Below are 25788 nucleotides of genomic sequence, written 5' to 3'. Positions count from 1 at the left end.
AGCAGGCTTTGGGGCCCTGGAGCAGATAAGGGGCACCTTACTGCCCACTCCCCACCCTGAGGCCAGACCTGCTGGAAGAACTGGCTGGACAGCTCCAGGGATGCAGCCAGAGCTGAGCTGCTGCAGAGGCCCCAGCCCTGTCCCTGTCCCTAGCCCACCGGGCCCTATACAGCTCCTCCACCAGGGGGAGGGCGGGCCAGGCAGAAGCACAAGCTGTTTCAGAACTGTACCCTGGTGGGAAAGGCAGACTGGCAGGAGCACACCTACCCCGCCTCCCTGCCACCCTGCACCAGTCCACAGGGCAGCCTGTCTCCCCAGACCCCGGCCCTCCATTCAAGTGTGGGAGGATCGGTGAAGTGCGTGAGCCCCCTGTCCTCACCCTGGGCTTGGCTGAGCAGCAGGGTTGAGCATGGGAAGGCAAGGGGGGGGGGGGACCTGGAGAGCTTCCCCAGCCCTTGGCCTTTCCTCCTACCCCCACCTACCCGCCCCACAGTGGGCCAGCTGTTCTCCAGCTGCCAAGACTCCCACCCTAGAAGTGGCCACGCTCTGGTTAGGACCAGACTGTGCTGGGGGGAGGGGGTAAGGATGGTGTTTGCATCCCCCACCTCCAGCTCAAGGACCCTTGAAGGACCCTGCCAAGTGGCCACACCCTGCCAGGCTGCAGAGGGAGGACCCTCTTCCCTGGAGCAGGATCCGGGATTTTTACAGGAGGAAGCAATTTGCAGAGCCCACTAGGAGGAGATGGGGGCCTCCGCCCCTCTCCCCCAGATCATTAATGTGCTTCCAATTTGGGAATCAAGCCTCTACCCCTCCTCCTCCAACCACTTGGGGTGGGGGTTTTCTTGGGACCAGTGTGGGGTGGATAGTACCCCCAGGCTCCCTTCTCCAAAGCTCATCCATAGGTTGTCAGTGTAGGAGGCGGGCTGGAGAGAGTTTTCAAGTCTCCTGCAGAGAAGGGACCAGTTCTGGACCTTCTCCGGCTCTTTGAGACTGTCCTTCCCTCATCTGGTCCCATACCCAAGGAGGGAGTCCCAGGTATCAGTGGGGACCCCTTGGTTCTCAATTAACAGTGGGCTGCATCTTGGGCCCCTGGTGCCCTGGGTCACCCACTGAGCTTCCTCTGTGCTCTTCCTCTGTGCTCTTCCTCTCTCATACATGCTCTGTTTACTGCCATTGTCCTGCTCATTCCCTGTCACCTGCGCCTCTCCCCTTCCTTTTTAAAATTTGTATTCTGACAAAATATACATAAAACATAAGTTTTACCATTGAAACTATTTTTATGTGCACAATTGAGTGGCACCAAGGACATTTCTTCTTATGGTTTTGAACAGTATCTTTTTCATGGTCTTCCACATAGATGCCACATGCATTGGGGTCTCAGGTCCCCACAAGCATCACCCACAGGATCCCACGCCCTGTCTGGCACAGCCCTGAGGACATCACCCACACCAGCTCAGATACTGACCACCCACAGAGCCGGTCTCAGTCACACCCCACAGTTTCTTTCACACAGACATGCGCACTCGGAGTGGCAATCGCTGTTTCCCCTGTGCACGGTGTTCACACTCAGATCCTCGCCACAGTACACCTCAGATGTGACCACTGTGCCCTTGTCACATAGCATGGCCACAGTGGGTCCTATCCTTTTATTCATACCTAGTGTCCTATCCAGTCACACCTGAGGCCATCTCATGCTGTTTCACAACATACAACATCAGAACTGGTCACGCTGCAGCATCCTCTGTCACCCAGGATGTCACTGGTTCTGCCTCTGACACATGCAGCCTCACATTTGTGCACACCCTCCTCAGGCACACACACAGATGGCCAAGCAGTTTCCCTCACAGACTCCAGTGTGATGGCCACACACACAGGGAACGTCACCCATACAGCTTCCCACATAAGCATGCAGTGAAGATTTGCAGATTCTCCCAGGGACTTATATTGCCAGTCACACAGAGAAAATGTCACAGTGGCTCTCACATGCATGAATTTCACAAAGTAACAGAAAGTTTCTCTCACATACATTTCCAACCTCCCAGGAACTTTGGAGCACAGGCCTCTCCCACACACATTCATCCGACACACGGTCTCATCCACACAGTGTCACACTCCCGGCCTCTCTCGCACACCCAGCATCACACACAGTTGCACTGTTTTCCCCGTATCACTTCCTGTCCAATCGAGCCTGGCAGGGAGTACAGGAAGCAATCAGCACTCTAGGAAACCCCAAGGGCTGAGGTTTTGCAGGAGGATGGAATTCTCAACGGGCCCTAGCCTCCAGCCCCCTGTGGGTCCAAGGGAAGGAGCAGGGCCCTCTCCAGTTGGGCAGCAGCCACTCCTGAAGCAGATCTCCAGGGAAAGGCCGTGGGGACAATGCTGAGTGTGACCTGCTGACCTCCCAGCTCTAACTAGAGAGGCTCTTGGGTGGCTCTTGCCATGTCCTCAGGGCTGCCCAGAGGTCCTCGGAGACCTAGATCCTGAAGGCCACCTTTTACACCCCACCGCTTCTGCTGCCCTGTGTGGGAAAAAGAGGCCGGGAACCTCCTGGGCACCTCCACAGAGGACGGCAGCATTCAGACCCTCAAAGCTCCCCAGCTGGCACCACCAGCTTCCTTCTCACTATGAACTCCCTTTCTGCTCCACTGTACCCTGAGCAAGGAGGTGGGTAGGACAGGCAGCTCCTGTTCCAGCCTCTTCCACAGTGAGCCCTAGTGGGCCCCCAGAGGGCTCTGGGAGTGGAACAGAGGGGCAGCCATCCAGGTGGTCTCTGAACACCCCATTTCATCTAGCCCTGCTATACCCTACTCCAGACGACAAGTTTCCCCAACTCTACTGGGCCTCCCTGTCCCTTGACACCTGCTGCAGGCAAAGTTTTCAGCCATGTCTACCTGGTGTAGCTACTCCTCACCGCCTCCCGCCCTGTCTGTCTTGCCTTCTTCGCTGCACCATTTGGGAGAACCCACACAACTGTCTTGAACCCACCTGGTTCAAGCTCACTGATGGGAGGAGAAGGAAGGTAAAGGAGGGATACAGAGACTCTGGGAGGGCTCCAAGAAAAGACACCCGAGAAAGTCATTTATTCCAAGCAGGGAAACTGAGACCCAAAAGACTTCAACTTGACACAGTTAGTGAAAGGTTCACCTGGGACCAGATCCCTAATTTCTTGACCTCCTCTGTTGAGCTACCTCGTCTTGATTTAGTTTGTCTCCAACCAGCAGTGTATATTAGGGTCTGCAAACCTGTGAGGGCCAGCATGGGGCTTAGGGCATGCATGCTCAGGGGCACATATGTCAACACACAGGCACACACACTCAAAGCTCTCTCCTGCCAACCATTGACCATTCTGCTCAGCCATGTCCCAGCACATATGTGCTAATTAGCATTAATTACTGTTACCTCCTGGGAGATGGGGGCGGGAGCAAGAGCCTGAGATGCTTATAGGTTCCTAGCCACTCCAGAAGGAGTGGGGATACAGGGACCCTGAAGTGACCCTCACCAGATAGATAACCAATCTGGGAAGATACACACATCGGTCTATCCCCTGCCCACAGGGTGAGCAGGAACCCAGAAGAGCACAAAACCAGGTACTTTGGGGGTACCTCTAGAGGAGAGGGTCTTGGGAAGGGGCTATAGGAGTCTGAAATCCCCCCAAGCTTCCAACCTCTTAGGAATTCTGCTTTCCCTCCCGGCCCCAGGTTGCACGCAGCATCCTGGTCAAGGAGATGTCCTGGCACCCAACTCTGGGATGGAACATGTATTCACAGAATTAGGCCTCAGGAGACCCTGATACACAGAGCCACCACCAGCACTAGACCCTCTGAGCTGTATGCAGCCCCCATCCCCCTCCTCTGTGCTGGACTACAAGTCCAGGCCTGACCTGGTTCTGCCCCTACCTGGAGAGAGGGAAGACAGAAAGAGGAAGCCCTCGCCCAGGGCCTCATGCCCCCTTCCCTGAATCTCAGCTCTGAACCAGGACAGAGTGGGAAAGGTGACAGAGTGGGGTCTCAATGATACTGCCCCAGAGCCTGGTTGGGCTGGAAAACAGACCCTTCCTTCCCAGACCAGCACGCCAGTCCTCCCTTTCCCCAGGCAGGAATAGGGCATAACACAATGAGGGGACCCGGTGGGAAAGGGTGCACCAGCCGCCCTCCAATACTCTACTGTCTAAAGAAGGGCCCTGAAGAAGTGCCGCGAAGGCCCCAAATCCCACCCCTCCGAGCTCAGAGCTGGAACTCCGACTTCCATCCTGACGCGGGCAGCAGAACTGCAGCGAACTTGAGCCCCTGCCTTTTGAGGGGCACACAGGCGGGGCGCACAGCTTGGCTCCCTGACACCCTCCACAATCCAGTGCAGCCGCAGGCACCGCGCGCAAGAACCCGCCCGGGCGCCGGGAGGCCCGGCCCAAGGCCTGCCTGGAGCTGGGGCCCGGCGGGCTCCTGGAGAGCGCGGGCCGGGAGTCCAAAGGGCGGCGGGGCCCGGGACTGGGCGCCCCGGGTACAAGTCCCGGGTGGCAGGCCCTCCAAACCGTTCGGTCTCAGGTGCCGGTGCGGACACCCGAAGCGCGAACCGACCGACAGGCGAAGGCACGGGGGACACAGTCTCCCGGCTTCCCTACTCCGCGGACCGACTCGTCCCGGTCGCGGGGGGGGGGGTAGGTGGGCGGGGCTTCCCGGAGAGATTTTCTCCCCCTTCCCTCTAAACTTCCCGGCACCCAGATCCGGGGCTCCAGCTCAGGGTGGACAATAGCTCGGGACCCTGCCCCTCTTGAGCGTTTCCCCCGATTCAGAACCAACCAACCAACCACCTCTCCCAAGCAAGGCCTCCTCCCGGCGTCTGCCGGGCTTACCTGGTCCGAGCTCGGGGGGGCGCTCCGGCCGGGCAGCTCCACCGGGCCCGCGGAGCCGCGAGGGGGGTCGGGGAAGGGGGGTCGTGGGGAGGGGGCTAGCCGGAATGTACGGAATGAGCCGGGCCGAAGCGGGAGGCGCCGGGCGTGGAGGAGGGAGCGAGCGGGACGGAAAGTTTGTGTTGAGGAGCCGGGCGGGGGTGGGGGCTGCGGGAAGGAGGGGGCGGGGCGCGCAGGGGGCGGGCACAGGCCGCGAGGGGCGGGCCCGCGTGGAGCCGCCCGCCTGCGCTCGCGCTGTCCACTCGGCGCCCGCGGGACCCGGGGCCGCTCTGGCCTCCCGCGCCTGGGCGCCCTGCTCCTCGCCCGGCGGCGCGGCGCCCCCAACCTCCCACCGCACACCAGCCTCACCCTTCCCCAGTACCCCGCCGGAATTTGGGGCTCCGGCCTGGGGCGGTGCCGAGGGCGGAGCTCCCGCCTCCGAGGCTGGGCTCCCGTCGGTGTCCGGGGCCTGGGGTGCCGCGTCACGAGGAGTTCAGCGGAGCCGGAGCGCACGGGCCTCGGGACTCCCCACCCCTCCACCCGAGTCCTGAGCCGCCGAGGCGGGCGCCCCCTCCCGCCCGAGAACCCGCCCCCCACTCCCGGGGCCCCAGACCGGGCTCCGCCCTGGCGACTGCGCCCGCCCTGCCGGGACCCGGTTTGTCTGGTTCTCCCCGAGTGGCTTGTTTCTCGAATTTCTCCCTTTCTCCCTCTTCCCGGACCGCCGGGGCCCTCCCTCTCGGCCCGCTCCTGGGGGCCCCCCGCGGGGGGCATCTCGACACTGCGCGCCCTCCGAGTTTCGGTAGGACCCGCGACGGCGGGGAGCAGGGGACTCGGGAGCGCCCGGGGCTGAGGCGGGAGCTGGGCGGGGAAGAGGCTTTCAGCCCGCCCTCCGGACCTCTCCCGCGCTGCGGACCCTCCCGCCCCCGACTCTCCGCGCGCGCCGAAGAACCACCAATGCGCTTGGCCTGGCACGCGACTTTATTGGAGATGTGGGTACCTGACCCTCGTTACCCGCCACTGCCCCCTCCTCCGAACCCGCCCCAGCTCCTCAGAGCCCTAGCTTGGTCCCAGAGGGGGTTAAAACAACACTGACTACTGCTCCCGGACAGGAAGTGACTGGGGCGCGGGGAGGAGGGGGGTGAAGCAGCGCAGGCGAGCTCCGCGACCAGATGTGCGGCTCCAACTCCAGATGTTCTTCATCTCCATCCCAGCCGCCGGCTGAGCTCCGCCCGCTTCGGCCAGTGCCAGGCTGGGGAGCGGACCGAGGTCACCGAAAGGCAGTGAGGGGTCAATCCCCGATAGGGGAGGGGCCTTTCGTGGGGGTTGTGGTGGAGGGACCGTGCCACCTTCCACTGAATCCTTTCTCCCACGCAGGCGAGCCCTGAAGGGCTGCTGGGGTCATTCGCAGGCCAGCTTCCCGTCGAAACTGGAGAGGGCGATGGCGAAGGCCTGTAGGGCGCACAGCGGGTACCGGTAGTCTAGGGTGAAGGCGTCCTCTGCCACGCGTCCGAATTGCAGCACGATATAGTCCGCTGTGGATACAAGACGGTGGGGGCGGTCCCAGACCTCCTTGGACCCCTATCCTGGCAGACAATGCTCTTAACATAGGGAGAAGTCTCTTTCCCTTTGGAGCGCCAATCCTCAACCAACCTCCACCCATCTCTCCATATCTCATCCAACCAGCACCACTTGTACTTTACCCTCTGTCACTGTAAGCCCCCAGGGACAGGGGCCCTGCCTTATCTGCTGTGGCCCAGAGCCATGCTGAAGGAGGCACTTAATCAAGAGCAGGACGACCCTGTCAACCTTAACCAAGCCCAGAACCCTTCCTTCCCAATTCCTCTGTTGTCTTTAGACCCTATTTCTTCTTCATATCCTTGGTCCCCCAAGTCCCATGTTCTACCCCAGGCTCCCTTCCTTAACCAGTGCTCCCCCTCACCCACTCTCCCCTTGTGATCCCTGTTCCCAGCCCCAGTCTCAACACCTCCCCCAGCATCCATAGGGACAGGAAGTTGCTAAAAATACTCCCAAACCCTGGTCTGGTGGCAGACCAGGCTTCACCAGAAATGTGATCTGGAAAGCAGTCCCAAGGCCAGGGGACAGGTGACACTGGGCACATCCCCAGGATGCAGTGGGGGATGGGGAGTTGCTTAGTGTTGGCCTAACCCTGTGAACCTGGAGTCCTTTGGGAGACACTGTCCTATCCCTAAACTTCCTCACCCTAGTGGGGTCTTTTCCCCCAAGCTTGCAACAGGGCCATTTTCACTTAATTGTTATCTTTTGACCTCAATTAAGACATACAGTGGGCACTAAGAAATGTTGGTTTAATATTCCCTGCTCCAAAAAGGCAACCATCTTGAAGAGGGTTAAGAGCATGGGCACTGGAGACAGACTGTGAAGGTTCTAATCCCAGGTCTACCTCTTACTAGCTGTTTGAACTTGGGCAAGTTACTTAACTTCTCTGTGCCATAGTATTCTCATCTGCCAAATATAGATAATAATAGTACCTTCCTCATGGGGTTGAAAGGATATAATGATGCAATATCTGCAAAATCCCAAGAACAGTGTCTGGCACATAGAAAGCACTGTGTCATTTTGGTGAAATAAATTTTGAGGGCCAGTTTAATTGCCTGGAATAACTGAGAGACTGGGAAAAGGGCTGCCCTCTCTGAGCCTCAGCCCTCTCTTTGACCACAAAGGGGTTGGGCTCTTGGTGGTTTTCAAACTCCAGCAGCTCAACGCTCCGTTCAACACAGTCTTACCCAGAATGTCCCAGAACCTACCCCAGAGTTCTGGTCAATGCTTGAACAAGAACTTGGAACAGTAAACCTCAAGACAGCTGCGTGCAACATCTGAGGTTCCTGGGAGTGCAACGTGACTGCCCGTGGAGGAGAGTGACCATGCTGGATATTTCAGCTACAGGCTTGAGAGTGAGAGCCAGGCTAATATGTAGAGGGAGAGGCCTGGGCGGGGGTCCTGGTCCTAGGGATGCTGGGGAACAACCTGACCTGGCCTGCAGATACTTACGGTCATCAGAATGGATGATCTGGAAGTTCTTGACCGAGGCCTGAGTGACCCGGCCTTGAAAGTTGAGTGTGTAAGAGCCACTGTCTTCATTCCAGACAGGTGGCTTGTTGTGCAGCTCGATGAGACTCTCCAGGGTCTTGTTCTGCCAGCGTATCAGCAGCCCATCACTGGCCTGGGAGCCAGGGGTGAGGTAGGGGAGAGCAGACAAGGAGAGGATGGTTAGAGCTGGCCGAGATAGCTTGGTGCTGACCCTGGCAAGCCACAGGTGTGCAGGCTGGCCATTGATGTCCAATCAGGGCGTTTTAGAGCATGCTTGGCACCGGCAGGGTCCTAGTGGCCAGGGTGCACATCCGTGAGAATGGGGTATGTCTAAGGGGGTGCCCAAGTAGAGGGCTGGAGACTGGAAAAGGGCCCCTGGCACCCAGGGGCTGTGTGCCATTGGTGCCTGAGGGTCCTCGGAGATGGCCACAGGCTGCCATCCATTACGGGGATAAACCGAATGTTCTAGAACCTTCCAGGAGAGCACAGTTGAGCTTGGTAAGATGGACAGGTAGACAGTGGCCAAAAAGAATGTCCTTGGAGGAGAGTTTCTGAAAGGAAGGAGCAGCCTCTGTAGGACAGTGCTTGTGAGATGGTCCTTTCCCAGTGTCCTTGTCACCTATTCGGGGTTCAAGATCATCTCTTACAAGAAGACTTCCGAACCCCACATGGAATTTAAGCACCTCATCCCTGAGTCCCTGTGGCTTCTTGCTCTTATGCTCCCTCTACAGCACTGAAACAGACAGACCTGGACACCCTGTTGTTGGAACAGGGTGCCTCACTCTCTTTCCCAGAGGCCTCTTGTGAGGATTCAGTAGGTTAACAGCACTTGGAGTGTTAGAGCACAGAGTGTTGTTTTAAATAAATAGATTATTTACTGAGTAGTCAAACCACTGTGTTGCATTTGGATCTCTGGTACCCGGCACAGAGCATGCGTTTAATAAATGATTGCAGGATGAGTAAACTGCACATTTGGTTTTTACCAAGCCCAAACTAGATGTGTGTGTTGACCCCAGGCACAGAGGGGCAGCTGTGGGACCCATGCGCTGAAAACCTCAAGATGGAGCCTCTCACGGCTTGTGCCCCACAGCTCAGCCTGGCCTGGCTATGGCCTGGCTCTGTAGCAGGAGAGGATGTGGAGGGATCAGCTGACAGGGGTATTACTTTTCATTGTAAATGAGTAAAGTGACATCAGTATCCTGTGAGTATGGTACAAGCCAATCACTCTGAAATCCTGGACTCACCAATTTGTAGAGCTCAGGAGCAGAGCCCAGAATTGGCAATCTCCAGGACACCTCTCCCCCCAGGCCCACACAAAACAATCTCTGCTTTTAAAAATATGCCATGTCATGCCTTTGCTCAAAACCCTTCCATGGCTTCCTACTTCTCTCAGCAAAAAACCAGTTAGGCACCTATCTCCCTGTAGGCCCTCTCTGCCCTCATCCTCACCTCTGACCTCAGGTCACTCCAGCCAGCTAGCCACTCCTCAAAGCAGGCACCCTGTGCCTCAGGGCCTTTGCACTGGCTCTTTAGATGCCCTTCCCCCAGATATCTGCTGACTTGCTCCTTCACCTTCCAGAGTGCTTAGATCTCATCTTAATGAGGCCCTCTCCAACAATCATATTTGATATTGAAAACTTAACACCCACACTTGCTATCTCCCTTTTTTCCACTATCATGCTCATTTATCTCAGTTATCGTCTAGTGGCTGCTTCCTTCCACCACAATGCCAGCTTCCAGGGGCACTTCTTTGTTTTGTCCACGGATGCCTTCCAGGTACCTAGAATGCTCCATGCCACTGCTCCATGCTCCATGCTATCTGTCAACTCTGTGAATATGAGTGGACGATTTGATAACACTTTGGAAAACTCTGTGTGGTCCTGTCAGTGAATTCAATTACAAAGAACCTGGATTCATTTCACAGTTGCAGAAGGAGTTTGTGCAGAGGTTGGTGTGTGTGTCAGCAGATTGGGTGCTGGGTCCCTTCCTCCCTGTTTCCCCAGAGGGGGCCACATAGGGAACAAGACCTTCCAGGGCCAGGGGCCAGGGGATGCTGGGCTCACATTTCGGGGTCGGATGGGGACCCTCTCGTTTTCTGTATTCATGCCAGGAATGATGACCGTCATGCGCCGGGGACCTCGGAAGCCCAACACGTTGGTTTCCTGGGAGGGAGATGCCCATTAGGCCGGCCCCCTGCACGAGGAGGAGCCTGGCAGGGGACAGGAGGAGTTCTCACATAGATCACAGCTGCCAACTCCTGGCGAAGGCTCCCCAGGTCAGTGCTGCTTCCTCCCCGCTGTGGGTTCTGCCCGTTGTCAAAGACGGTGAAGCGGTTCCCTAGGAGGTTGGACCTGCAAGCAAGGTGGACCTGGAGGCCAGGCTGGAGGCATTCCACATCCTGCCCCACAGCCTTCAAGTTTGGAGAGCAAGGTGGCTTTTTTTAGGACTGAGAAATTCATGACCCTACCCCAGGTCTCCCTCTCTTCCTATAGCTGAATCTATAGGAAGACTGAGCAGTATTCAAATCCCAGCTTCCTCTTTTACACTGGCTGTGTGACCTTAGGCAGACAACTTAACCTCTCCAAGCATCAACTTTTCCATCTAGAAAATGGACATCACGACCATATTTCCCTGGCTGGGTGCAGAGGCCCACAGCTATGATCCCAGCCACTCAGGAGGCTGAGGTGGGAGGAGAGCCTGTGCCAAAATTTTTAAAAGGGCTGTGAATGTGGCTCAATAGTAAAGTGCCCCTTAGTTCAATCCCCAGTACCACACACACACAAAAAAAATAAATAAATGAATGAATATCTCCCCTCCTTTTGTTGATAAAAGGATGAAATGACTTAATATCTGGAAGTTGCTTAGGTTATGCCTGCTGCGTTCCTAGGCCTTATGTAAGTTTTTGTGAAATGCATAAACAAGCAACAAGGCCTCACTTCCCAGTGCCCCCCTCCACATTTGTGGCCAGGGTGGATGAGCAGCTTAAGGCCTTTGTGCGCTTTCCTTCACCCAGGGATGCTGGTTGAGTGGCTACTGTAGACCAGGTGCTGGACATTCAGCCACTAACAGGACAGGGTGGTCCCTGCCCTCCTGGAGCCAATGCCCTGCTCCAAGCGAGGAGCAGGGGTGTGGACGTCACCTGGGGACTCACTAGAAAAAGGAGTGCCTGGGGCTCACCCCAAACGCCCTGAACCATGGGGCCACTGCTAGCCACAGTGGGTCGGAGACGACTGCCTACGGCCCCCTAGTGACCTGACCGCCCCAGCCCCAGGAAGCCAACCCACCTCAGTTTCCCAATGAAATTCTCCCCTCCTCTGGACAGGTTGGTAGGGTCGCTGGAGATGAGGTAATTGGCGGTCTTGCTCCGCTTGCGTTTCCTGCCAGCCAAGAGGAACACCTGGGAGGGGTGAGGGCAGAGGATGAAGGGAGGACAGGGCGCCTGGGGACAGCGAGAAGGCCCATCCGATCCCGGCCCCGACCCTCCCTCGGCCAGCTCTCCCTCCTGCCCACCTTCCTGTCGGCGTCCAGGTGCAGGAAGTAGGAAGGGTACATGCCCTTGTCCATGCCCCTCTTGTCCCGGGTCAGCCGGCAGCGCACCGTCCGGCCCTGGGGCGCGGGCCGCAGCACGAAGGTCTGGGGATCGTCCACCTGCAGCGGTGGGGACGGCGCCCGCTCCTCCTTCTGGGTGGGCAGAGGGTGGCTCAGCCCCGGGCCAGCGCCCCCTCAGCAGGTCCCGGGCGCTGGGACGCGGGCAGGGCGGGCGGGACCACTCACCGCTTTCTGTGCGGGGAGAAGAGTCCAGATGGAGCAGCGGGACCAGGGCCAGGACCCACCGCCCGGTCCCTGAGCCCCGCGCACCGCGGCGCCGGGGCTTCGTGCTTCCTTGTTATCTGACTTAGCTTGTGGCTCAGAGCCCAGCCCCTGGAGCTGGACAGCGTGGTGGGTTCAAATCCTGGGTCACCACCAAACGCCTGTCCTGTTGATCGTCCCCTTTCCTTTTTTCACATTAACTGTGTAACAGGGAACACGGTGGGGTGAAATTCCAGTCAGCGCCCTCATGAACCACAAAGGATCTGGGATATATATTTATTATTACTATTATTATTATCATTTTGTTACTGGGGATTGATTGGACCCATGGGTGCCTAACCACTGGGCCACATCCCCAACCCCCTTTTTAAAACTTTTATTTTGAGACAGGGTCTCATTAAGTTGCTTAGGGCCTCACTCAATTGCTGAGGCTGGGTTTGAACTTGCAATCCTCCTGCCTTCGGCCTCCTGAAGAGCTGGGATTACAGGTGTGCACCATCAAGCCTGGTTATCAGAGACTTTAGACAGATCTTCCCTCGTGAGGACACTGCATCAGAGGGGTGAACTGAGGCTGAATGGAAGCACGGCTGTGTCCTCCCCGTGGTGGCAGCACTGTCCATGGGTTAGCGGCTGCCATTATTGGTAGCATAGAGCAAACACTCAGTGGATCTAGTAGCCCACTTCCCAGATGGCCCCAGTGATTCCTGCCTCCTAGTATTTATATTCTTCTTTAGTCTCCTCCCACAGTGTGTCAGTTGGTCTTTTTTTTTTTTTTTTTTTTTTTTAGGGTTGATCTTTGTGACCAATAAAGTATGGCAGAAGTGAAGGCGAGTCACCTGCAAGCTGGGTCACATAAGATATTTTGGCCTCTGCCTGCCTTTTTTTGTTGGGCTCTGGGAGAAGTCGACTGCCATATCATGAAAATAGCAGCACCAGGGAGAGCTCAAGTGGAGAGGAACAGAGGCCTCCACCCAACACCACGGCAGTGAATCATTGTGGAAGTACACTGTCCACTTCCAGGCCAGCTCTGGAGGACCACAGCTCCTGCGGACACCTTGACTGCAACCTTATGCCAGACCCTGTGCCAGAACTGCCCTGCCAACCCCCTCCCATATTTCTAACTCCCAGAGACTGCATAGAAAATAAATATTTCTTGTTTGAAGACACAAAGTTTTGGGGAAATTTGTTACATGGCAATACCTAGCTAATACATGAATGTGTGAATATGCTCACTTTGCTCTTGGGAAAACTCCCAATAACATTCAGTTACATAAGGTCCTAGGGTGGGCTGGTGGCCCCATAATGGTCACTTCTGTTCTCACAGACCTGGTGCCCTTTGTCTTCATGTTCTATCGGAGGGGATCCAAGATTCTAAGCCTAACTTGATGGAACATCAGGGAGAAAACAGACTACCACCATGGTGTGTGCACTTGAGGATTAAATGCTCTGCGTAACCCACTCAGAAGCCCGGGTGTGCCATGGCTGGCCATTTCTAGTGAGGGCAGTTTTGCCCTGTGTGAGGTGAGTGTGGTGGAACAGTGGGCCCTTAGCCAGAGGGCAAACAACCTTCGACTCTCCACTCCATCCTGCTTCAGAAGAAACTCGGGAAACACAAGACTATGTTTGGTATGTGATGTGGAGAAAGCCAGAACTTATTCAAATACTTCCACAGCTGTGAATTTCAAGGGCCTACTGCATTGAAGGCTATTCTGCAATTATACTGCCCCTGGGAGATAATAAATTGGCCTTTCAGTTTATACATCAGCATCTGGCCATCTTGGTTAATGTGAATCAGTCCCACAAGACCTGACCACTCCCGCACAAACTAATAAACCCACAAAGCTAAGACCGGGGCCATACCCTTGCCATGCTCTCTCCACTTGTGTAAACCTGTTCCTCAAAGACTTTCATCTTTCATCACTTTTTTTTTTTTTTTTTTTTTGCTGTTGTTAAACCTCCCTCTCCTCTTCACTCCAGCTGAAATGTATTGGTACCTGAGTTCTGTTTGTGGGCAGGGGCAATATCCAAAGTATTTAACAACCTGTTCTGCCTGTGGAGAATGCCCAGTCCCTGGTAAGCTTGGAGGAGAAGCTTGGAGGCCCAGGATAACCAGGCGTTAACTCTTTAGTTGCTGGATTGTTTAGATGGTGGGAGGTCCTGGGGAGGGAACTCAGAGCAACAGGGTGGAAATAACTGGTACAGCCAGTTGACTGTCAGCTGCTCCACGTGCCCGAAGGTGTGTACTGATGTGTCCCTCTGCCTGTGTGCTCACCTTCTTTGAACTGAAAAATGTGTGTCTCTTCACAAGGCCCTATGGAGACATCTCTGTGTGTTGGCAAAGGGGAGGCCTCAGTCACCAGATGACATAAAGCCTTTGGGTGACCAGTCCTAGCCTGGTGACCCCACAAATGCCTCCCCTGTTCTTAGAAGCCTGATGTCCTTTGTCCTTGTATCCTGTCCCAAGGTGGGGGACAAGATTCTAACTCCGAGTGGACCCAAGACCCCAACCCACAAGGCTCCACGCTCTAGGGCCCCAAGTCCAGGACCTGCCACTCCTCCCTGAAGGGTCCTTGGCCCTCCCTCGCTGGGCTCTAACCTTCTTGCCTCTTCCTTTGGCTTTGCCCTTCTGATTGCTGTTCTTGGGTACTGCAGTTGCCACCTCTTCCTCCTCTTCTTCCTCCTTGCCCTCCTCTGCTGGGCCTTTGGGCAGCCCTGGGCATGAGGGAAAATGGCTGTGAACTCCTTACCCTAGTTGTCTGAGGCCTTCCAACACCCTGGGGCTCACTTGGACCCTCCCCACAACAAGAAGGTCCACCCCATGTTATTATCAGAGCCTCAGAAAGCCTGAGACACTTGCCTGGGACCACACAGCTCTCAAAGTGGGTGATCAAGAAGCACCCTAAATTTTCTGACTCTCAAACCCACACTTGTCACCTGTGCTGTAACACATGACATAAATGTTACCAGCTGCCCACCTCTGGGACCGCCTCAAGATGTCATGGCACCAGAGGCCACTGCTACCCACCTTTCTTCTTCAAAGCTTTCTCCGCTGGGCCATCTCCCCCAACTAGAAACATGGCGGCTGGGTTCTTCTTCCTCACTCTGGCTGGACTCTCTGAGGGGTCCTTGTCAGCCTCTTCAGACCCTGCACAGTGAGCAGGCTAAAGGGTCACAACCCCCACCACATCACAATCCCCTGCACCTCCTTGGGTGGGCTCACCTTTCTTCTTTGTCTTTCTGATCCTGGTCCCCTCCCCAGCTTCCTTCTTAATGCGAAGAGGTTTATGAGGGGCGTCAGGGCTTCCAAGGTCCCCTGGAAATGGAAGATGGGGGCTAGGAAAAGAAGGTGCTTCACGGGGCTGAAGAACTTTCCTCTTCCTTCCTCCAGTTCCTGAGGCCTGACGGGGGCCTGCAGCCTTCTGCTAGTCTATGTCCCCAACCCCCCAGTTCAAAGAAGCAAAAACTAGGAGCCTAACAAGTTACCACATGAATAGATTAAAGCATGTACACACACACACACACACACACACACACACCAGGCCCTTTACCTGAGCTCCTGAATCCTGCTGTCCCACCTTCTCCAGGAAACCAGCTCAGGCCGGAATCCCTAGTCCTCTGATTCTCCCCAGAGATCCAGGGTTCTTACTGTTCTAACTGCCCGATCCCATGTGGGTCAGACTCCAGGCACCTTCAGGCTGAGGCACCCAGGCCAGGAAGCCATGGCAGCATTTATTGATTGATTTTTTTTGGGGGGGGGCATTGGGGGATGGAACTCCGGGGCACTCAACCACTGAGCCACATCCTCAGCCCTTTTTTGTATTTTATTTAGAGACAGGGTCTCACTGAGTTGCTTAGGGCCTTGCTATGTTGCTGAGGCTGGCTTTGAACTCACGATCCTCCTGCCTCAACCTCGGAGCCACTAGATTCACATGCATGTGCTAAGGTGTCTAGGTCATTGATTTCTTTTTACTGCTATCACTTTGATACTTTTATAAAACATTACAACCCTCATTCACATTGAGTTAAGAGAAAAAAAAACAGGGCTGGGGCTGTGCCTCAGAGGTAGAGAGCTTACTTAGCATGTGTGAGGCACTGGGTTGGAGCCTCAGCACCACATAAAAATAAGCAAATAATATAAAGGTATTGTGTCCATCTACAACTACAATTTATTTTTTTAATGAGTATCCTGGGCAGGGGCCAGGGTAGGGGTGTGTGTGTGGGAGCACATAATGATCTATATCCTTAAGGACTGTGGGGGAAGAAACTCTGAGGAAGAACCCTCCTGTGAAGCTTCTAGTCACATTTGAGGTTCAGCCTGCATGCAGGTGAGCCCCAGCCCTCAGGCTAGCCCACATTTGCTTGCCTCTGTCCACAACTCAGTACCCACCCCTTGGGCCCTGGGCCTTGGACCTCCTTTCCTTCCTGTCTGCAGAAGCCTTCTTTGGGGGTTTCTTAGCAGACAGAGGGGTCCTCTCTTTCTTTCCTTCTTCCTCCTCCTCCTCCTGGTCTTCCTCTTCATCCTCCTCTTCCTCATCTGTAGATAGAACTTCCTCATAATGGGGGCTGGGGCTGGGGTGTGCCCCCCTTCCCAGATTGCTGGGAAGGGGTGAATGGGCACCTTGAGGTCCGGGACAGGAGGCGCGCTGGCACCTTCCTGGAAGAATGAGGGGGGCCTCCAAATCCCCAGGTTTTCAGGTCGGGAGGGTGGGCTTTGGCTGCAGGATGCTCTTCTGGGAAACAAGCCCTTCTAACTGCAAGCCCTTCCTGACTCCCTTCCCTTCCTCTCTGTCTTCCCATTTCCCTTTCTCCACTCCCCTCTCACTGGGTCCTCCTCTTTGTCCTTGTCCCACTCTTCCTGAACCCCCAGTCAGTGCCATTTGGGCTACTTCTGGCTCCTAGCTGTTGCTTAAGGCGAAACTCTTAACCTCTGCGGGTCTCAGTTTCCCTGTCTGTAAAATGGGGAAAATAATAAGAGAATCAACCTCCGGAGGTGGGTGCTTAGCACCTCACGGGCTCCAAGTCAAAGCCAGAGCACAGAAGGCGGTTTTCACTTGTCTTCTGGGGTGCTCCCGCCCAGCCCCTCCCCTCACCAACCCTCCCTCACCAACCCTCCCCTCCAGTCCTCTCACCGTCCTCGGACTTTGGGGCCCGGGCTACCAGGAAAGTTTCCCGGGGATCGCGCTTCTTGGCCTCGGGGTCCCTGAGGAACTTGGCGTAGACCGTGGGCTCCGGGGTGGCCTCCTCCCGTGGCCTCTGCCTCCGCCCAGCTGGGCCGAGACACGGGGCTCAGAGTCGAGGCGCTGGGTGTCCAGCGCGGGCTCCCGGATGCCATTCCCACCTGCGGCAGCTTCCCCGCTGCCTCTGGTCTCCGGGTCCCCTGTCCCCCCACCCCTCGCCTCCCCAGCGCGTCTCGGCCCCGCCCACCTGCCAGCCTCCGCGGCTTGGAGCCCGGGGCGCCGGGGGACTCGGGGGTCTCGGGCTTCTTCTTCCTTAACTTGGGTCCGGGGGCCGATCTCTGTGCAACGGGGGTCAAGAGGCGGCGAGGAGGGAAAGGGGGGCTCCGGGGCTGCCCATCACCCGCTAATCCCTTGAGCCGCCAGAAATAACCGCGGATTATCCCGAGGGGACTGCAGCCCCTTCCTGGGGTGCCGAGGGACTGCGGTCTAGGCCCCAAGGCCACTTCCAGGGCCACGGCCCCGCGCCTCCCCGACGCCGCCTACTCCGCAGAGCTCTCCGCTCCCCCCCCGCCCCGAAACTCCAGATTGGGACCCCCACAGACGGCGGAGGGCGGCCCCCCACCGCCCCGCCTGCTCGGTTTACCTCGACGGGGCTTCCCTCGGTCCCCTTCCTGGGGGGGGCGACATACCTGCTTGGCGCGCCGCTGCACCTGGGGGCTTGGGCCGTCCTCCTCATGCCCGCTGAGGGTGGCAAAGGGATCGGACCGTCACTGTCCCTTTCCTCCCACCGCCGCCCCTCCACCTGGCCCCGGGGTCAGCGCGGGCTGCGGGGCTCCCACCTGTCCGAGGCCCACACCTCTCGGAGGGTGTCGTCCTGCAGCGGCATGGCGCTCGGCCTCCGCACCCCGCTCTGGGCGCCCGGCCGCCGGCACCTCCCCTGCCACCCGCTAATCTCGGCTCAGCTTCACCCCACCTCACGCTGCAGCCCTGTGGGAGGGGCTCCGGCCACCAGGCCCCCTCCCACCGGTCCCGGCCACCGAGCCCAGAGGCCGGAGAGGCCGAGCTCCCTCGTTTTCTGAGACCCCAGCAGCCTAAAAACCTAGGTGCCCCCCACTCAGGAGCTTTGGGTTCAAGGGGCCGATTTGTAATTTGTCAGTGATCAATTCGGCCAACCAGGACAATATTGGACCAGATCCTGTGTTTATCTTTATTTCTCATAAAAAAACAAGAACAAGGGCTGGGGCTGGGGCTCAGTGGGAGGGCGCTCACCTAACACGTGCGAGGCCCTGGGTTGGATCCTCAGCACCACATAAAAATAAATAAATAAAATAAAGGTATTGTGTCCATCTACAACTAAAAAAAAATTTAAAAATAAGAACAAAGATTTGCAAGTATTTAATATATGATTTCCAGAAGCATGTGTATGATTGTGCCTATGTTGGGGTGTAAACCTATTTTTTTTTTTTCTGATAGGGGACATGTCTTTCTTAAAGAGTTGGAGTCCAGGGATAATATTGGTGAGATTAATGTCGTGGGAGAGGTTTGGCTAAGTGCTGAGAAAGCTGAGGAGGGGCCCAATCAAAGGTCCCAGAGATTTTCTGAAGACTAATTAAAAGGGGGGGAGCTGGGGTTGTGGCTCAGTGGTGCAGTATTTGCCTGGAGTGCCAAGCCCTGGGTTCGATCCTCAGCACCACATAAAAATAAATAAACAAAATAAAGCTTTTTATTTTTTAAAGCATATATTAAAAAAAAAAAATCGACCAGGAAAGGGCACCGCAAGACACAGACTTGGCTGTGTGCTTAAAGGTGTAGGTAGCCATAGGGGGAGGCAGCCATCTCAGGCATGGGTAAGTGCTGAACCCAAGCCCTGAGCCCTGCCCCTGAAAAGCTAAGCATCCTTGGGTGAGATACTTGGCCTCTCTGAGTCTCCATTTCCTCCTTTGTAAATGGATTTTATAGTACCAGCCTGGTAGTGAAATTTTGTAGATAAGGTGAAATAACAGGTGGAAAGCTGCATACAGTAAGCATTCAATAATTGGTCTGGGGCTGAGGATGTGGCTCAAGCGGTAGCGCACTCGCCTGGCATGCGTGCGGCCCGGGTTCGATCCTCAGCACCACATACAAACAAAGATGTTGTGTCCACCGAAAACTGAAAAATAAATATTAAAAATTAAAAAAAAAAAAAAAAAAAAAAAAAAAATAATTGGTCTGTGCAGAGCACTTCTACTTCATCTCTATCTCATAGCATATATCATACAACTTGACCAGGGCTCAATATTTTAATGAGTGTCTTCTTTTTTTCATGTGATTCTCACGGGAGTCCTGTGAGGTGGGTAGGGTAGAAATGATCCTGAGACTCAGGGAGGTGAACTGTGCTCATAGTTAAGTTGCTGGATTTGAATGGATCCAAATCTAGATCTGTGTCCTGTGGGAGCTTTTGCTTCTAACCCGTGCATATAATCACAGGGATCAGAGATGGATTTTGAATGAAAAGCTGATGCTTTTTCACTTCTTAGTTACTTGATTTGCCACATCTTTCTAAAATACTACTTCTTCCTTTGATTCCTTTTCTTTATAATTATAATTATTATTATATTTAAGGTGGATACAATACCTTCATTTTATTTTTATGTGGTGCTGAGGATCAAACCCGCTACCACTTGAGCCACATCCCCAGCCCCATTGATTCCTTTTCTTAAAATCATTCATTGGCTTCCTACTTCCCAAGGACCAAATTTAAATGTGTTTAAGTGACATTCAGGGCTCTTCCAGAGCTCACATCACTGCCTTTTTTAATTTCTATTTTGAGACAAAGTCTTGCTAATTGACTGAGGCTGGCCTTGAACTTGTGATCTTCCTGCCTCAGCCTCCCAAGTAGCTGGGATCATAGGCGTGCGCCACTGTGCCCAGCTCTCATTCTGCCTTTCTGACTCCCTGGATATCCCCCACCCTACTCTTGATCTAGACTCACAGGTTTCTTACTGCCTTGGCATTTACTCTCCTCCATGGCTTTGTGCCGCTGTCCCCTCCTGGAATGCCCACCTGTGACATAAACCCAATCTGACACTAAACAACCTCCAATCCCCTCCTCCAGGAGTCCTGTCTTCATCTACCTCTGGATATATAATAATAATAGCATTAATTGACCACCTATTATGTCTCAGGACCCTTGCTCCCCACCTCTCTTCAACCTCACAGTAATATTTATGAGGAGGACATTAATAATCCGATGTTAAAAGTAAGGAAACTTGTAGCTGAAAGTCAGTCGACATGTATTTCCTGAGCACTTACTTTGTTCTCTATGACAAGCAGTGGGTCATATAATGATGAACTGAAGAATTCAGTCCCTGTCCTCATGGAGCTTATAATCATGTGAGAAAAACAGAAAGTAAAGGCATAAACATACAAATAGATTATAATGATCTCATCATTATTTATTTGTTTGTTTATTTTTGCAGTTTTGAGGGATTGAACCTAGGAGTTATCTACCTCTGAGCTACATCCCCAATACTTTTTAAAAATTTTTATTTTGAAGCCTGATGTGATGGCACAGGCCTGTAATCCCAGTGGCTCAGGAGGCTGAGACAGAAGGACTGTAAGATCAAAGCCAGCCTCAGCAATTTAAGGAAGCTCTAAGCAACTTAGCGAGACCCTGACTCTTAAAAAAAAAAAAAAAAAGGCTGGGAATGTGGCTTAGTGGTTAAGTGCCCCTGGGTTTAATACCCAGTACCAAAAAAAAAAAAAAAAAAAAATTGAGACAAATTCTGGCTTAGTTGTCTGGTTTGGCCTTGAACTTATTGTCTTCCTCAGGCTCCCTAGTGGCTGGGTTACAGGTGTGTGCCAGTGTACCCAGCTCATCATTATTAGCTGTGACAAATGCCAACAAGTGGAAAGAATCACATTCCAGGGGAACAGCAGGTGGAATCCTGTCTGGATTTAGACAGGGCTCTCTGAAGAGGGCATTTTCAAAATGGGCCCTGAGGGATTTCAAAGACTAGCAAAGAGAATGCTCAAGGCACAAGGCACAGCAAGTGTGGACTGTTTGCAGGCAGCAAGAAACTTGGTGCTTTGGAGCAGTACCTTCCTGAACCACAGCAAGAGCAGCCCTGCCTGAGACCCACGCTTCAGAGAGCTCCTGAGGAAATTAAACTCCAAGCAAGTTATTTGTAGGAGCTCTCCTTTATCTGTCATTTTCTGCGGTTGCAGTCAACCAACATCAACTGCAGTCCAAAATATTAGGTGGAAAATTCCAGAAACAATTCATAAGTTTAAAATTGCACACGGTTCCGAGATTTCCGATAAAATCTCAGGCCATCCCACCTGGGATGAGAACTAGCCCTTTGCCCCTTGTGTCCACACTGTATATGCTACTTGGCATTTAGTCCCTTACTGTCTCAGTTATCACATCACCTGTTACAGAATCACAAAGCTTGTGTTCAACTATGGTCACATGGTAGCCTCCTGCTGTGTCACAGGGCTTACATCCTTTACCTCATCCCTCTTATCCCCTAGGCATTACATCATGTCACACCATCAACAAAAGGCTGAGCAAGTACAAGATATTTCAAGAGCGAGACACCAACCACATAACTTTTATGACAGACTATTGTTATAATTGTTTTATTACGAGTTATTGTTAATGTCTTACTGTGTCTAATTTATAAATTAAACTTTATCATAGGTATGTACATACAGGAAAACAGTGTATGTAGGATATGGTTCTATCGGAAGCTTCAAGCATCCACTGGGGGTCTTGGAATGTATCCCCTGTAAATAAGAGGAGCTACTCTTCTAAGAACCACAGGGCATGTGTCTCACTAGGGGCTGGGGCTCAGCACTGTCTGCAGGACTGTAAACCCCAATATCCATGTTCTGACACTGCTCGGACCTCAGGGACCCTCCTTCTCCGCATCTCTAGCCTCCTGTTCCCAAAACCAATACGGCCTGCACCCAAATCTGGGACCAGTGTTGGGCTGAGCTGTGCCCCAATGTCAGAGATGGAAACTACTTGGGAATGCGGGGAGAGTGAGCAGCAGATCTTAGATGAAAGGAAAGATAATTTCTCAGATCTTTCCTCTCAGTATCAGGGCTGTGGTAGGGATGTGGCTCAAGCTTGCGTGCGGCCAGGGTTCGATCCTCAGCACCACATACAAACAAAGATGTTGTGTCTGCCGAAAACTAAAAAATAAATATTAAAAAAAATTAATAATAATAATAAATGTCGGGAGGTTGCCCGTGGCAGCCAAGGAACATTCCACTTTACCGTTGAATTTGTATATATGTAGGTCTATCTATTTATTTTTGGTACTAGGGATTTAACCCAGGGGTATTTTACCACTTAGCTACCCCCCAGGCCTTTTTATTTTTTATTTTGAGATAGGGTCTCACTGAGTTGCTTAGCTCCTCCCTAAATTGCTGAGGCTGCCTTGAACTTGTGCTCCTTCTTCCTTGGGCTCCCTAGTTGCTGATATTGCAGGCATGCTCCACTGCACCTGGCTGTATGTAGGTGTCGATATAATATGTGGAGCGTGGTAACAAAATTAATTTTTTTTTGAGATAGGGTCTCACTATGTTGCCCAGGTTGGTCTTGAGCTCCCAGGTTCAAGGGATCCTCTTGCCTCTGCCTCCTAAGTAGTTGGGACTACAGGTACCTGGCTTGTAATTCTTTATATCAGCAACTAGTAGGACATTGAATGCTATTTTGCAAACAGTTCTGTATATAATAAGATAGAATTAAAATTTTAGAAAGTTGCATATGTTTGATTACTTTTTTTTTTCAGTTCTGGGGGTGAAATCAGGGTCTCACATATGCTAGGTAAGCAAAATCTACCACTGAGCTACACCCCAGCCTATGTGTAATTAATTTTTAAATATTTTTTCATTACTCATTTTTGTCTTTTAACTTTTTAATTATTTTTTTAGTTGTAGTTGGACACAATACCTTTATGTTATTCATTTATTTTTATGTGGTGCTGAGGATCAAACCCAGCACCACACGTGCTAGTGAGCGCTCTACCGCTGAGCCACAACCCCAGCCCCTTGTCTTTTAATTTAATTAATTAATTAATTTATTTATTTTTTGCTACTGGGGATTGAACTCAGGATCACTCGACCACTGAGCCACATCCCCAGCCCTATTTTGTATTATATTTAGAGACAGAGTCTCACTGAATTGCTTAGCGCCTCCGTTTTGCTGAGTCTGGCTTTGAACTTGTGATCCTCCTGCCTCAGCCTCCCAAGCCGCTGGAATTACAGGCAGGAGCCTTTTTAATTTAATAAATAATTTTGAATATTTTAGAAGTGACTTTTGAAAATGTGAAAATAATTTTAATTTTCTATACTTAAAACCTTTGTATTGGGGCTGGGGATGTGGCTCAAGCGGTAGCGCGCTCACCTGGCATGCGTGCAGCCCGGGTTCGATCCTCAGCACCACATACAAACAAAGATGTTGTGTCCGCCGAAAACGAAAAAAAATAAATAAATATTAAAAAAAAAAAACCTTTGTATTCATCACTTTTGAAAAGAATGTCTTTGAATTTTGTATGCTTTTGAATGCAATTCCTTTTGTTTCCATCCCTTGAAAATTCGTGTGGGTCTAGAGCAGGACAGAAACAGAAATTTCCAATAGATAAGTAAAACCCCAGAAATTTCCACGGTGGAACTCCAACAGGAATAAGGAGAAACTTGAGGGTGGTGGTGAGGCTGGAGTGACAAGAGATGTAAAAATGTTCAGATTTGGGTCAAGGGCAATTTTGGGATCAGGAGTCAAGATTTTGGTTAAAATGTGAGTTCAGTTTAGGGATAAGATTCAGATCAGGAACATAGATAATCTCTCGGGACCTTTTGATCTGACTCCTGCACTCCAGGCTTCAAGAAAAACAGGCTCGAGGCCCTATAATTACACCTTGTTTTGGACTAAAAATGACATTTCTCAACTTGATCACTGGCATGAGTCACCAGGACTCAATTCCACACGAATTTAGCTTCTTCCTAAAATTAAGTTCACTTTCAGAAGACGAAGCTTTGCTACCAGCAATAAAGATAATGCTGATAAATAATGGGTCCTACCCTGAACCCCAGTTTTTTGTTTTGTTTTGTTTTTTTGGTACCTGGGATTGAGCCCAGGGGTATCTAACCACTGAGCCACATCTCCAGCCCCCCCCCTCTTTTAAAAAATATATTTTATTTAGAGACAGGGTATCATCAAGTTGCTTAGGGCCTTGCTAAGTTGCTGCGGCTGGCTTTGGACTAGAAATCTTCCTGCCTCAGCCTCCCCAGCCACTGGGATTACACGCCTTAGCCACCTCCCTGGCACCCTTGCTCTTAATTCATCCCCACAACATACTCTCATGTCTGTGGCTCAGAAGTGAAGGAACTTGCTCAAGGTCACACAGCTGGTGCTTAGTGGAGCCACACCATGAATGAAGCACCTACTATGTGCCTGGTTATCATTTCTGTTATTTCTAGTTTCTATGGAAACTTTGAAAGAATGTGGACACTTGACTTTGCCTCTCTGCACCTGTTTTTCAGTGCTGTAAAGTGGTTACCGTGATTGCACCGGTCTTTCCAGAAGTTGTGAGAATGAGATGGTCTGATACAAGCACAGTGCTTGGCAAGACGCCGGCCACAAAGCAAGTTAGTCGCTACGTTTACCTTCATTTCCTAGATAAGGCAACTGAGGACTCCAGATCAAGCCTCACTGACTCGGCCCACGTGACCTGGAGGTGGAGGACGGGACTGCAAGTCTGCTGCTCCATGTCCCCACTGGGTGACAAGCGCCCGTCTGCTGGAGCCTCCCCTCTGAACAGCAGTTTCTCAACCTGGCAAGTTCCACTCGCCCTGGGAAAGTGCGGCTGCTGAGCTTCAGCCCCAGGTGTGGCTGGAGGGGCGGCCGGGCCCTGCCGAGATGCCCCACAGGTCTGCACCTGGAAGAGTCCCATTTTGGGGCCTCTGTCTTATTGAGTATGTGCTGTCGCATCGCACGGCCCCTGGCGGATGGTCTGAACCCCAGGCTCCAGTGCCAGGGTCCTGATCTCAGCCTCTCCTCTCAGGGAGGTTAAGTCACTGTCCCCACTCTCAGGAGACCCAGGCCTGGCTCTTATTCCCTGGGTCTGGCCTTGGCCCCCGCCGTGGCCCACAGGGGGCTTCTCAGTTGCTGGTTGAACAGAGCCCTGGGCAGCTGCTGGGCACTGGTTTTGGGGGATCATTTCGTTTTTGTCCCCCCCCCAGAACTCAGCCTGGGAGATGAGAGCTGGTTATGGGTGTTCAGAGGACAAAACAGTGACATCCACCCTCCTCTAGAGACTAGTCACAGGTGATGCTGTTGGGGACTCCATGACTTTTCACAGAATAGGTGGTAGATCTGAGCCGGCCTCCAGCTGTCAGGTCCTCCTTATGCAGGAGGCCCGCCTCTGCCCACACTTGTCCAGGCACCGGCCACTCACTACCTTCTGAAGTCATCATGCTACACAGAGACAGTGGCAAGGGGAGCCCCTCTGCACAAGAGGCCACTCCTGTGGTCCACGGGGCCCTCTGCAGTGGGACAAGCACAGCCTCAGTTGACCCAGAGTGGCCTCCACCCCACAAGTTCCCAAGGATCCGGGGTTGGAAAGAACAGCCCCCTCCAGGGCCCTAGCTCCAACACCTGGGGTCCAGGACAAGGGAGTGGGGACCAGAGCTGTTTCTATCCAGTTACCTGGAGAGGGACACAAGGGATACCTGAGGGCTGGAGCCAGAGGAGCCGGGGTGGGGCAGGCAGGCTGTGAGGCCCCCAGGAAGGCTGCCAGGTACTTCCAGGCACCTAACGCACAGCCATGACCAGAGTGGACTAAGTCCCTGACCTTGTGCCAC

General features: G+C 53.2%; 1 protein-coding gene across 1 annotated transcript; it reads right to left on the bottom strand.

The window, feature by feature from the left end:
- Positions 1-5853: 5853 nt before the first annotated feature.
- On the bottom strand, positions 5854-17824 carry Tulp1 (TUB like protein 1). Its single transcript, XM_058585560.1, has 15 exons — positions 17778-17824; positions 17628-17679; positions 17186-17348; positions 16891-17028; positions 16149-16295; positions 14982-15074; positions 14787-14906; positions 14358-14473; positions 11726-11731; positions 11462-11632; positions 11236-11348; positions 10188-10302; positions 10015-10113; positions 7913-8084; positions 5854-6417 (listed from the first exon to the last, which is right to left on the bottom strand). The coding sequence occupies exons 1-15, from the start codon at positions 17822-17824 to the stop codon at positions 6284-6286; spliced, it is 1686 nt and encodes a 561-aa protein (XP_058441543.1). The 3' UTR covers positions 5854-6283.
- Positions 17825-25788: the final 7964 nt, after the last annotated feature.

This window comes from Marmota monax, unplaced genomic scaffold, assembly GCF_021218885.2.
Source record: "Marmota monax isolate L192 unplaced genomic scaffold, Marmota_monax_Labrador192_F-V1.1 WCK01_AAM20220418_F8-fsc00211, whole genome shotgun sequence".
NCBI lineage: Eukaryota > Metazoa > Chordata > Mammalia > Rodentia > Sciuridae > Marmota > Marmota monax.
This window is presented reverse-complemented; position numbering and strand designations above follow the sequence as displayed.

Excerpts from the sequence above, each read along its gene's own strand:
- Tulp1 (XM_058585560.1), bottom strand. The coding sequence starts at position 17,824 with ATGCCGCTGCAGGACGACACCCTCCGAGAGGTGTGGGCCTCGGACAG. Across the intron at positions 10,114-10,187 it reads AGTTGGCAGCTGTGATCTAT|GAAACCAACGTGTTGGGCTT; the intron begins GTGAGAACTCCT and ends TCTCCCTCCCAG. Across the intron at positions 6,418-7,912 it reads GATCATCCATTCTGATGACC|CGGACTATATCGTGCTGCAA; the intron begins GTAAGTATCTGC and ends TTGTATCCACAG.